This window comes from Dendropsophus ebraccatus, chromosome 1 (assembly GCF_027789765.1).
Source record: "Dendropsophus ebraccatus isolate aDenEbr1 chromosome 1, aDenEbr1.pat, whole genome shotgun sequence".
Classification (NCBI taxonomy): domain Eukaryota; kingdom Metazoa; phylum Chordata; class Amphibia; order Anura; family Hylidae; genus Dendropsophus; species Dendropsophus ebraccatus.
Genome location: NC_091454.1, coordinates 57869309 through 57883062, shown reverse-complemented (window position 1 = coordinate 57883062; position 13754 = coordinate 57869309). Strand labels below are relative to the sequence as shown.

Below are 13754 nucleotides of genomic sequence, written 5' to 3'. Positions count from 1 at the left end.
TTTTTGATGCCACTGCAATTTTATCTAGTGCATTTATTTATTTATTTTTGCATTCATGCACTAGCTTTTTCGGTTTCTGTCATTTTGTATGGGTGACTATATTAAAACTCATTTTTATACATTCATGGCCCATTTAATTTACTTTGGCCCCCTGTATCCACAGGATGTATAGCCCCTTGAAGCCACAGGATGCATGACCCGAGGTACGGATACATGGATGGGGTTTGTGTCTAAGCTGTGTAAATACAGTTATGCTACCGCTAGGGAGCGGATGTGATCATTTTACCTACCCCATTTCTTCTGCACTAGTGTGGTTTATGGGGTGGGTTCTTAGGACATTGGTGTCCACAGGACCGTATGGTGTTGTGAGTCATCTTTTTGCCCTTTGTTGACCTGCTGCTCCCCCTCGTCTGTGTGACACTTTACCCTGTGCTCCATTTTGGTACTGGTCATTCCGAACCATTCATTCCCTATTAGTAATACCCATATGAATTATCCTAGTTATCCAATCGCCCACAGTCCGTTTAAGCCTTTGCCATACTCTTTATTAGCATAACATTTTGACCCATACTTTGTATGACCTATGCTGTAAGGGCAGTTTTCCCTTTTCCAATATGGTGGCTGTTTCCTCTGGATCTTACTGGGCATGCGTGCGCTGCTGCTGGCTTGGTGACTGCCCGGCGCATGCGCCCGGGATCGCGCCGATCATGTGACATCCCCATGTCATGTGGTCCGTCCTATCGTGGTCCGGGCGCAGAGCCGAGTGTGACGTCATCAGCGGGCACCGCTAGCGTTCCCGGTGCGATCCTCTCCATGTGGATTCCCTGCTTTGGCGCTTTGTATGTATGTATCCTTGTTTTTGTTTGTTATCACAGCTGTGAATGTCACCTCATTATGTTTGTATATTTTTTTCTGCACTGTACTTATGTTGATCACAACTTAGGACCATGAGAGTTTGGTCTCCTACTAGTTCTTTATAAAAACCTGTGTTGATGCACCATTTTGCTATTACCGATCACGTATTATTCACATTGTTTATGTATTTTTCACTTGATTGATTAATTACTTGCGATTATGTACACATGCATATATACTCTGACATTGGAGTGTTTTGTATCACTGCTTGAGAAAGGCTACACAGAGCCGAAACGTTGCATTGGTGTGAATAAAGTGGATATTCTTTTTGGAAGTGCGGTCTCCTACATCTTCTTGGATATGTCTAGTATATACCAGCATTTTGTCAACTTGAAGGACCATTAGGTCTTTCAATTGGGAGCGAAACCCACAAGTTGTCTCAGGACAGCGATACTGGGGGTTGCAACTAATTTACGTTCCAGGGAGTGCATTCTAGCAAGTAATTGCCACTTTAAAAGACCTGTGTTTTTCTTTAGCCTGGAGAACAGAGAGACACAATGTCCTCTTAGCACTTATTTATGTGCTTCCCAGAGTGTTGACAACGAAGAGACACTACCAGCATTTTCCAGGAAGTATTGGCGAAGATACAGTATTGCGTCATAGATTCCCTGTGCTCCGGAACTCTAACCAAGAATTCATTTACTCCCCAGTGGCATTGTTTGCGGGGAGTCGCCAGTAATTTAAAGTCCAGGAGCACAGGTGAATGATCAGACCAAGTAATGCCCGTAATATCAGAGGTATCTAACAGTCTCAGACCTATAATGTTACTGAAAAAATAGTCTATGCGTGTGTGAGTGGAGTGAGGATTGGAATAAAAAGAGAAGACCTTTTCGGAGGGGTGGGAAATCCGCCATAAATCAAAAAGTTGGTATTTACGTTTAAGTAGCCGAAACCTCTGAGAGAGTTGAGTTAAAGAGGCCGGTATGGACCCTGGCTTCAAAAACTGTCTATTGGTGAAAAGGGCATGTTAAAGTTACCTCCAATTAGGAGTATTGGGTAGGCTAGGGGCTGCAAGGTATTGGAAATAGGTGGAAACAATCGGGAGAGAAAGCGTATTTGGCGTGTTAGGGCAATACAAATTACATAAAAGGACAGGTGTGTTCTGTAAGCTCCCGACCACTATGACATAATGAACGGAAGTCCATAGGCCATAGGAAAGTGACTGGCAAAGTTAAAAGCACTTGAGCTGTCATGGTGCGTCTCCTGAACAAAGGCTATATCTGCACGGGATGACCTCAACTCTTTATGCTGTCGAATTGGTGATATGCTCCTAAAGTCTGCCTCAGGCAAATATTATTAGACCAAGATATCATGTCCAGATCATACAGGACAAAGCAATCCTCCCACAACAAAGCATAGGTGGTAAGAATCATGTAGGCATTAAAGACACATTGGAGCCGCCAAAGCAAATGGTGTAAACCCCATGCATCGACACCATGGCCAGGCGAAGCTTATAATAGAAAAGGCAGCATTCTTTAATGTGGCTACGGGTTTCAGCTTTTCAATACACATGTTAGTTGTCAGGAATGTTCAGTAGCCTAGTGTGAACTGAGCCTGGTTTTTTGCTTTTGTGTGACACATCCGGTTGCTTTTCAGCTTCCGGCAATGCAAGAGTTACACTGAACTCTGCTAACCTTGATTGCTGCACCTGAGCAAGTCTGTTTGATTGACATGTTTCTCTGCCTATCTGCAACCTGGAGGATCAGAGCACCGGTCCAATGGGGATCCGCATCTGGCTCTTGATCCTCATAAAAGAAAGCTGACCCTGTGGGCTGGCTATTAAGGTTCACACCCTGATTCCAGCTTCCCCTGTCTACTCATTGCGATCCCCGTTCCTAATCCCTCTGCTTGTTTGACCTGTTATCTGACCTTCCGCCTGACATCTGACTATCTGATTCTTACATGACTTTGTACCGCGTTGCCCTTTTGGTTTGGACTTTGGTTTGTCGACTTTCCCTTTGTGTTTGTTTGTCTGTCTTGTTCCATGTGACACCTATACTAGTGCAGGGATTGCCTTTGTGGTTGTCCGCGGCTACCTAGGGCCATTTGAGGAAAGTAGGTAGAGACAGTGGGTGGGCTCAGCATTAGGGCTCACTGTTTTGTCTTGTCCCTACCTCCTCTGTCCTGACATTAGTGCTTAAGAAAGGCTTTTGCGTATTGAAGAATAACAAGAGCACCGATCTCGCTTATCAATGCTATGCAAAAGCATAGCAGTGACCAGTATAAGCAATTTAATGATTGCTTAAAAAGTCCCCTAGGGGGACTTAGGAATATTTTCATTTATTTATTTTTTTTAAGTAAAAAAGTTTTTAAAAAATTACAAAGCTTCTCCCCAATAAAAGTTAACTTCCCTTTCCCATTTTACAAATTAACCCTTTAAGGACAGAGCAAATTTCGATTTTTGCGTTTTCGGTTTTTCCTCCTTGTGCATAAAAGGCCATAGCACTTGCATTTTTCCACGTAGAGACCCACATGAGCCCTTATTTTTTGCGTCACTAATTGTACTTTGCAATGACAGGCTGAATTTTTGCATAAAGTACACTGCGAAACCAGAAAAAAATTCAAAGTGTGGTGAAATTGAAAAAAAAAACGCATTTTGTTTATTTGGGTGAAATGTGTTTTTACGCCATTCGCCCTGGGGTAAAACTGACTTGTTATGTATGTTCCTCAAGTCGTTACGATTAAAACGATATGTAACATGTATAACTTATATTGTATCTGATGGCCTGTAAAAAATTTAAACCATTGTCAACAAATATACGACACTTAAAACCGCTCCGTTCCCAGGCTTATAGCGCTTTAATCCTTTGGTCTATGGGGCTGTGTCAGGTGTCATTTTTTGCGCCATGATGTGTTCTTTCTATCGGTACCTTGATTGCGCATATACAACTTTTTGATCGCTTTTTATTACAATTTTTCTGGATTTGATGCGTCCAAAAATGCGCAATTTTGCACTTTGGGATTTTTTTTGCGCTGACGCCATTTACCGTGCGAGATCAGGAATGTGATTAATTAATAGTTCGGGCGATTATGCACGCGGCGATAGCAAACATGTTTATTTATTTATCTATTTATTTACTTTTATTTATAACCTGGGAAAAGGGGGGTGATTCAGACTTTTATTAGGGGAGGGGGCTTTTTACTAATAATGACATTTTTTTTTAACTTTTACACTTATACTAGAAGCCCCCCCTTACCGGCATCAGGGGGAAAACTTACGCCCGATGTCGTTAATTGGTTAAAACATGTAGAAAAAAAAAAAAGATAGTACGGTACCCTAACGTGGAATTGTCCAAACTTTTCAAATATAATGATATTGTGCCTGCATGGTGAACTGAATAATCGGAAAAAGGAGAGAAAAAAAAAATTGCATTTTCTGCCAGGGCATTGGTTTGCACCATTACCGATGACAGTGACCCTGACAGGAGCCCAGAACGGGTGGCTGCCTCTGTCTGCTTAGCTGCAGTTATTATGAGTGGTGGCAATAGAGCTGGGCTAATAGAGTGGTCATTGGGGTTACTAGCTTCTGTACTAGGCTCTTTAACTATCCACATATAACGACACTTAGAGGGCCCATGCCCCGGATGTTTTAGGACAAAAGTTATACAATTTACCAATATACACTTATCACGGAAAAAAGCACATAAAGTGCTTCTTTCCCTGCACTTACTACTGCATCATAAAATGGTGATGTCACCCCCCGATTCTCAGAGCTGTGCGGGCTGTGGCTGCTGGAGAGGATGATGACAGAGGGATGATCAGTGTCCCTCCAGTGCCCTGTGTCCCTCAGTGTCCCCCTTCCATCATCCTTTCCAGAAGCCACAGCCCGCACAGCTCTGGGAGTTGGGTCATGACATCACTATGTTATTCAGGAAGTAAAGCCTTGATGCAGTAGTAAGTGCAGGGGGAAAAACACTTTGGGGGACATTTATGAAATGTCCACCCGAGGCATACATCAGGGAAAAGGTGCAGATTCGCCCCCCTCTCCCTGGCGTATGCCTGCCGTACGCCCCGCTTGCCTGATGGGCGCGCTGGGGTGGGGGGCAGGACAAGGCAAGGAGGAGGCTCGTAAGCAGGTTTAGATTTAGTACACCGAGCGCAGGTTCAGGAGCCCGGCCGGCCGGATTCAATAAGAGGCGTGCACCGGGGAAAATGGGGCGGGGCCTAATATAAGAATGGCGTACTTGTAAGGTCTTCATAAATCCCCCCCCCCCTTTATGTGTATTTCCTTTAATAAGTGTATATTGCTGATTTGTATAACTTTTGGGGGGCAATACAATACTATTTTTCGCCAGACTTGCTCTTCCCGATCTATCTACCTCCATGCAATTTGCTGCTTTTGACCATTTACTGTAACTGGTGTCTTTAAAGCGTAACTGTCATGTTTTTTTTATTGCAGAAATCAGTAGTATAAGCGATTTTAAGAAACTCTGTAATAGGTTTCATCAGCCAAAAAAGCCTCTTTCTGTACTCAAGAAGTGATCTCCCAGCCTCCCCCTCTCACTTCTTATCTGTGCATTATCAGGCAAACACGTCTTCATTACAGAGAAGCCAGTGAAGACAGGCTCTGCTCTCTCCATTCTAACCTTATGGAGGGGGGAGGGGCCGAGGGAGATGAGGGAGCAGGAAGAGGTGACTTGAAGGTCAGCTGTTTGGAGACTCTCTGGGCACCTAAAACGCTAAATTCAGGTGTCAGAAAGGTCAGTGCTTATCTATGAACTTACTGAGAGAAGATTGCAGGGTGTTGTGCTTTGGAGAAATCCTCCGTGCTCAGTCACTCCTCTCAGCCCCTCCCCTCTCCATAGCCACATAATGGACACCGAAATCCTGCTTCATCTGATGTGAGGGGGGAAGCTGGGAGATTGCTTTTTCAGTACAGAAGGAAACTCTTTTAGTACATAAAACCTATTACAGAGTTTCTTAAAATCGCTTGTACTGTTGATATTTAATGTTTTCAGAAAAATGACCCTGAAATGACAGTTACGCTTTAAGACTTGCATGGATAATAGAAGGGACATTTGAATGAAGTCATCCTTTTAAAGATGAAAGCTCAGTATAGCATGTACTATTATTAATACTGCCTTAATGGTCTCGATGTGCAAGTGGGTGGTCCCTACTACAGTTGGAGTTCAGCCCTTTAAATACCACTGTCCCTCAATTTAACATTATATCTCTGTTATTTGAGAAAGAGGCATTAGAACCTTGAACCACATTGTTTATAGAGATGTGGAATAATAACTCTATATACTGGTATACCCACTTTCTTACTTTTTGCGTCGGACTGATCTTCTTGAGATGGTTGCATAGATCAAGCAGATCGCTAATACGCGCACCAGCAGCCTTTTCTATCCTATCATGCCAGAGGAACCCGGAAGTGTAGAAGAACCAAAGACGCGGACAGGGCTGCCAGGAACAGCAGCTGGTGGGAATTTCGAATGATTTGTGTCTGTCACAGTCTTTTTTCATACCACCGGAGTTGTCCTTGTTAATGACCTTGTTAACAAGTCTGGTATTATATCATTTCAGACATTTTACTTAGTATGCATATTTCATTTTTACAGAAAATACAAATCACCGGCTTTCAATAAACCTTACCAGGACAATGTGCGCAAATGTAAGCCAAAAGACGTGTTATATAAGTTACAGACATTAAATCAAGTTTCAGAACAAATCCTCTAAACATTATCTAATTCAGCCATGGTGGGGGTAAATATTTGGTATGAGACATCAGTTTACTATACGATGACAGAGGGATCATCAAACACACATTTCAAAGCAAATAACAAGATTCAGTAATTCTCATTTCTTATATGTGCCAAGCAGTGACAGCGAGCAGGAGGAGCCATTGCTCTACATAGTATATAACAAGCATTGTAAACTATTGGTCTTTAGATATTTGGTTGGGTATTCATCTTAGAAAACCTGTAACCAATATTCTCAGCCATGAAGATCACACTAGTGTTTCTTTGCTTGGGCGTCTGCCTTGGTAAGATTCTTTTTCATATTGTGCACACAGATTAAGAAACTAGGAAATCTGGGGGAAAAGCAATGTTTATATTTGTATATTTAAGGGGTATTCCCATTTCAACTAATATAGTTGTACTTGTAGAGGTCATCAAGTTAAGTATTTTTACAAATACATTCAGTAGGAAACCTGTCTAATTCTCCTGATTTGGCTATTTTTTCCCTCCCATTGTTTCGATTACCATTCTGCTTTAAAAGCAGTGGCTGGTTTGTTTTAGACAATTTTGGGCACAATGGGGGAGATTTATCTAACTGGTATAAAGTAGAACTGGCTCACATTCCACTTTTCTTTCCTCACAGATTCTTTGAAAAATGAAAGGTGGAATCTGATTGGTTGCTAGGGGCAACTTCTTTACACCAGTTTGATAAATCTCCCCCAATGTTTTGTGTGTTAAACCAAGCCAACCAAAAAATGGTGAAAACTTAGGGGGAGATTTATCAAACTGGTGTAAAGTAAAACTGTCTTAGTTGCCCCTAGCAACCAATCAGATTTCACCTTTCATTCCTCACCTATTCTTTGAAAAATGAAAGGTGAAATCTGATTGGTTGCTAGGGGCAACTAAGACAATTTTACTTTACACCAGTTTGATAAATCTCCCACTAAGTCTATAAAGACTATAAAAGCTTGGGCTAGATTTCAAAACAGTCTTAGTTTAAACTATCTAAAAATTAAGCATTATGGGGGAGATTTATCAAACATGTTGTAAAGTAGAAATGTCTTAGTTGCCCCTAGCAACCAATCAGATTCTACCTTTCATTCCTCACAGATTTTTTGAAAAACAAAAGGTGGAATCTGATTGGTTGCTGGGGCAACAAAGACAATTCTACTTTACACCAGTTTGATAAATCTAGCCCCATGTCTTTTCTTCAATGTACCAACTTTTGCTTTTGAAATACCTTTTGATGATCTTAAAAGGAATAATCCCTGTGACCACAAGTTAAAACTATCAGGATTGAGTCTTTATCTTAGGTGTCATTAATGTATGAATGCAATATTATACTCCAGTACGATACTTGTTTTAGATAGTTTGACTACTGTCTTTTTTTTTTTTTTTTGCAGGTTTAACAAATGCATTTATTGCTGGTGGCAGAAAAAAAATGTCGGTGAGTAGCATTTAACATTAATCTTCAATTCAGCTTTCCAAAGTGTTTTTATTCTAGTATCTAGAATACTCATGAAAATGTGTCATTAAAAGACACTGTCAGTAGGTTTATGCTGCACTATCTAAGGGTAGTGTAAACTAGTGACAGAGAAGCTGAACAGGATGATGTGTCACATACACTGTTTTGTGCAGCTGGACATGGACAATAAGTAGTCCTCTCCATGTGCATGTGCTCAGTAGTCCTGGATATTCAAAAGCACCAGCACACACTGCCCACCAGCCACTGATTGGAGTTATCTATCCATGCTGTATATAGGTAGACAGCTGTCAATCAACAGCTAGAGGGTTGAAGGGAGTGGTGTGGCATAAAGCTCATTCCCCTGCATATCAGCTCCTCTCAAGATAGTGTGTCGATTGGTTTTTTTAATGAGAAATTGGGGTCCTTAATCAAATTAAAGAGGTGTGGACACATCTGTAGCATCCCTATAATCTTTGTATAAACTTTGCATTAAATACTGTAGGTATTCTTTTTCAGGAACAAGAAGCATATTCCCATGGTCGAATGATGACTTTGGTGATGAAAAGATGGAATGACTGGCAGGTAAAAATGAAAAAAAAAAAAAAAAAGGGTTATTAAAATAACAGTTCGCTATTAGGGAGTTTAGGAAATAGTAGTAGTGGGTTTTTAAAAAGATCAAAAATCTGAATTTACAGAATTGGGTTCTAAATATTTTGGCACAATTAGGAAAAGTGTTTAAGGTCTATGTCTGGTGCAGATTACCCAAAAGTTGTCCAAAAGAGCAGTTCATCATTTTGGGCAAGGCTTGCTAGTGAAGGGACATGGTCATCCCATGCGCCACGTGTACTAAGATTCATGGCTGCTAGCAGTACGTATGGCATATGAAAAGCCACTCTTACTATATTCCCCCCAAAGAATCTTGAAATGGGCTACATATTTGCATTTGAAACAGTGGCTCTGTTTTAGACATGAGATAATATTCTGTTTCCCAATGAACCTGGATGAGCATTATAAGTTATAGTTGTTACAGTTTTGACTAAGATTTCTCGTCACCAGCTTTGCAGCTAAACTTGATACAGTCATTAAAAAAAAACAAAAAAACTTTTTGACATGTCACATAGACCCCCAACGATATCTAGATAGCAATGCTTAATTTGTCTCATTGCAAAAGAAGTCTTCTCCTGTGATGAGTTGGATCAAAAACAGAGTAGGAGAGTGAAGAGCCCTACTGTGTGCCTACCCAGGCTACTGTATATCTAAAGAGTTGTTAGGAGTCTTATCATTGAGAGAGTCCTTTTATTGATCTTATTCAGTCACCAATCTTTACTCCATTTTTTGCTTAGAGCTGCCACAGATGTACTGAAATTGAAAGATACTGTATAGAGAAAGCCATTGTAGAAGATCTGGCCTTTATTCTGGTAAATTATGTCTTTGTATATGTAATTCTACAGTATACCGTGCATTTCTAACAGTGTAATCCCCTAAAGCCTAATCACTTTATAATGTTAAATTCCAATACCATGATCATTTACATTTATTTGTTCTATAATGGAAAAGTATATATATGTCACTAAACACACTATTGAATGACCTACAGTAACATAGCTTTATCATTTTAGAGATTGTTGGCTAATGACATGGGATGCACACTGCAAGAGCTTGTGGGAAGAGCGGTAAGGATAAAGTATTCCATGATCGGTTGATTTACTCTATTTACTGTGAATTACAGAGTTTAAAACTGATTTTATATATATATATATATATATATACATTATTTTCATATACATATTTACATTAAAATGTAAAATACATGATATGTGCTATACATTTCAGATTACAACAATATAGACTAAGAAGAATACATAGAATACTTATCTGTCTAATGATTTATCATCTACTGCACCTTTTATCTAGCATTACTATGAATCAAAGCCATAAGGTTAAAATACTTTAGTAAGGAAATGTGCAAAATTATTTTCTTTTTTCTTTATGTAGCAGACAACATAATACTCCAACCTCTATTAAAAGGAAAATGATAATATCTTGATAATTTTGTTGACGTCCTTCATTAGATGATTTACATCTCTCCTGTTTAATCTCTGTTTTCATGAAATCATTAGAGCCATTGGTTAAATTAAATTAAATTGAGTTGATGTTTTATTTCAGGACTTCAAGATCCAAATTGTATATGTCTACAATGCAGTTGAGGTAGGTTAAAGTAGTTTTGTATATTAAGTTCATACATTGTTGTGAGAATATATTTTTTCATTGTTTAATATTCTACAAAGGTAGATTAACTTATTAAAGTGAACATGCTACCTTTTATATATCCATATGTTTCCAGAATGTAGAAAAATGATTTAAATTATTTTACAGTATAAAGAGTTAAAGTTAAAGTTTTCTCCAATTTTCTAAAGTGCAGCAAGCTGTAACCGCAACTTACTCCCCCTCCAATACCTGACCATGCTAGGTGAAGGGGTGTAAGGAGACATTTCAGCTTAAAGTCTTTCAGAACTTTGGGAACACCTCTTTAACTCTTTGTACCAGAAAATAAAAGCATTTTTCTACATTCTGGAAGCACAGACATTATATATATATATATATATATATATATATATATATATATATATATATATAATTCAGCTAGACTTCTTGTAAATGCATGTTTTTTTTTTTTTTTTTTAAAGGAAGGAAACCTAAGGCTTCAATTTTTTTGTTTAGTAAATTTTACATGAATCAAAATACAAAAGTATTTTAATAGATTTTCTTTCCTCCTCCCCCCCCCCCCCCCCCCAGAAAGGAGACTGTGATACACTTACTAGAATTTTAAGAAGTAATGGCTTGCTTAATCACTATATCCAAGTTATTGTTGGTTTGCTGGTAAGTTATCTTATTGCTAACACAAAGAAATCTGTGCAAAGCCTTTTAAGAAAATACTGACACAAAATTATTTGGCTTTTTTCTCCATAGAATAAACCACTTCATGATTCCAATGTGGAACTGGGAGGAATGTTAAAAGCTGTAAATGGCATTTTGGTAAGAAGTTAATTTCCAATATATTTCTGTAATGGTATATAGACGTGTAGTGTAATTTTAGTGGGTTATGTAACCTGGATGTTAACAACTGAAATCCTTAACTGCTGCCTACAAAACAACATCATCATTGTCAATTGCAAGGGAACAGCCCAAATTCCGTGGCCATGGTTATAATCAAAGAAGTCCAATTAACCACTGATGCACCTTAATCAGTGCAGTTAAAGGGATTGACCAATGAGCATAAGCTGGCTAAAGCCTTCTGATTCCAGATGCAAAAAAATTTTCTCTTCTCCTTCTAAGACATGGAGGGGTGGGTTTATGTCCCGATCATCCCATACAGGGTTAAACTACCCAATCGTCCAATAGCTGTACAGTGTCGCCACAACATTAAGACACTGTGCAGCTGTTGAACATCAGGTGCAGGCATGTTCCCCCCCACCCCACCCCAAAGGGATGATTAGGATTTAGACCCGTCCCGCTACATCTCAGAAGGGATACTTCAAGGACTTGAAATGACAGGAAGTAAATGTCTGGGAGAAGAAGGCTTTAGCCATCTTCTGCTTCCTTGAAAACCCCTTTAGACATTACCTAATATACTACTGTATTAAGGACTATCAGGCCGAGTTTCTGTAGCCACACATCCGCCAGGTTTAAGAAGCTAAGGCAATATTCCTTTTGAGAGCCTGTATGAAATTAACCCTACCATAATATTCTGTACTGAATATTCCAGTGAGTGCAATATGCATTGCAATATTGCAGAGAGATGCAGTGAGATGCAGTTTGTGGCCAGAGTGGCCAGATTTGAACTTAGGGTGGTTGCAGACTGCAGACTGCAGAATCTGCGTGGATAAATGGGTGGGCAAATTCTGCATTTCACTGAAAGAATTGACATCCAGATCGACATCCTGAATCAGCCCGGCCATAGAATGGTATCTATAGAGCCGGCAGTTATGCGGGCCGCCGTGAACAGGTACGAGCGATGGAATCCGCCGGGAACTGATTCTATAGTCTGAACCCACCCTTATTCCTAGCCTCAAAGTAGATATGTTGTTAAATTATCAACATTCAGTGTTTCTTAACTGCACAGATAGTCTACTACATTATTTTGTTATAAATAGTTTTTCATACTTTTACTGCCTCTAGTTTTACAGTAGCAGCAGGATGAACAGTTTGTCAGAAGCCATATTATTGAATGTTAGACAATGTTTCTGTTAGACACCTATATCTTCCACAAGATATCTTCTGAAATATCTTAACTACTATGTGCATCTCTATAGCTACTTACTACCCCAGCAAATCTGAAATGAAAAATAAAGTAACTTTGCAAATTATAGAAAAAAAAAAACTTGTATTGTCTCTACAGCTACTATGTAGAGCATGTTTCCAAGATAACCAACTACAAATCCTTTAAAATCTCATCGTGAATAACGTTATTACTTCAGAAGCAGTATAGAAATGGGGAAAAAAAATCTCTGGAGAAAAGTCAGTATTTTGAGGAAGACAATCATTGGACACATCACAGTTATGGTCTCTTAAATGAAAAAAAGATGGCAAAGTTCCAATACTGTTATGTAATTTTTCCTAATACTAAAAAACATGTCCACTTAATTCAACACGACTCCTGTCTCCAGGTTAGGCGTGTTTTGCAATTAAGCTCCACTCACTTCAATGGAACCAAGTTGAAAAAAAAAAAAACTAGAGATAAGAGTTGGGCTGTCTCTTAAAAAGTGTCCATGTTTATCTAATGCTAGATAGCCCATTTAAAGGGAGAAGTGCCTAACCTGCCTAATCTCCCTAGAGTGAATCTCCCTAACGTTTCTTACATTACTCATTGGCACTATTGACATGATATTGGGAGTTTTATCCCTATGCTAATGAGACATTTTGATGTCCAATGTAATATAGGGAGATATTATTAGGTTAGTTACGTCTAACCTACTGATAGTTTCCCTTTAAATGTTTATCTTTTCACTGTTCTACATAAAATGTTCACCATTTTCTTTTTTTATATTTTCTTTACAGGGTGGTACCTTAAATGCAGCACTTGGTCTTGCTGAAGGTGTCCTTGGTGGTGCTCTTGGTATTCTTGGAGGTGCTGGTGATGCTGTTGGTGGACTAGTTGGTGGCCTTACCGGTGCTGCAGGTGGAGTGCTTGGTGGCCTTACCGGTGCTGCAGGTGGAGTGCTTGGTGGCCTTACCGGTGCTGCAGGTGGAGTGCTTGGTGGTACTCTCAATGCTGCCACTGGAGCAGTTGGTGGTGCTCTCGGTGCTGCCACTGGAGCACTTGGTGGTGCTGTCGGTGCTGTCGGTGGTTTAACCAAAGGTCTTGGTGGCATAACCAAAGGTCTTAAATTAGGTTAACACCAGGTAATTCCTATTATTACTTAAAATGTTAAAATGTAAAAAAATAAAATCCATGAAAATGCTTATTTGGAAATTAGTTTTGCTTTTCTCTTATAGAGCACATTAAACATCAATTTTGTATTTAGTATTTTATAGCTCTTTCTCTAGTCTCATCTTTGTTCCCTGTCCTAAAATGTAGGTTCTTTTTTTCCTTAACTTATTAGTTATTTTTTAGACAAATGTGTTTGCATTTAAAATACGTTTCTCACAAAACGGACCAGTTGATTGTCATCACAGATTTATTTTAAGAAAAA

At 39.3% G+C, this 13754-nt stretch overlaps 1 protein-coding gene across 1 annotated transcript; it reads left to right on the top strand.

The window, feature by feature from the left end:
• Positions 1–6822: 6822 nt before the first annotated feature.
• LOC138782560 (uncharacterized) lies at positions 6823–13458 on the top strand. Its single transcript, XM_069956815.1, has 9 exons — positions 6823–6901; positions 8000–8043; positions 8578–8643; positions 9405–9479; positions 9681–9734; positions 10228–10269; positions 10858–10941; positions 11032–11097; positions 13120–13458. Exons 1-9 carry the CDS (start codon positions 6859–6861, stop codon positions 13456–13458), a joined length of 813 nt encoding a protein of 270 aa, XP_069812916.1. The 5' UTR covers positions 6823–6858.
• The last annotated feature ends 296 nt before the right edge of the window (positions 13459–13754 follow it).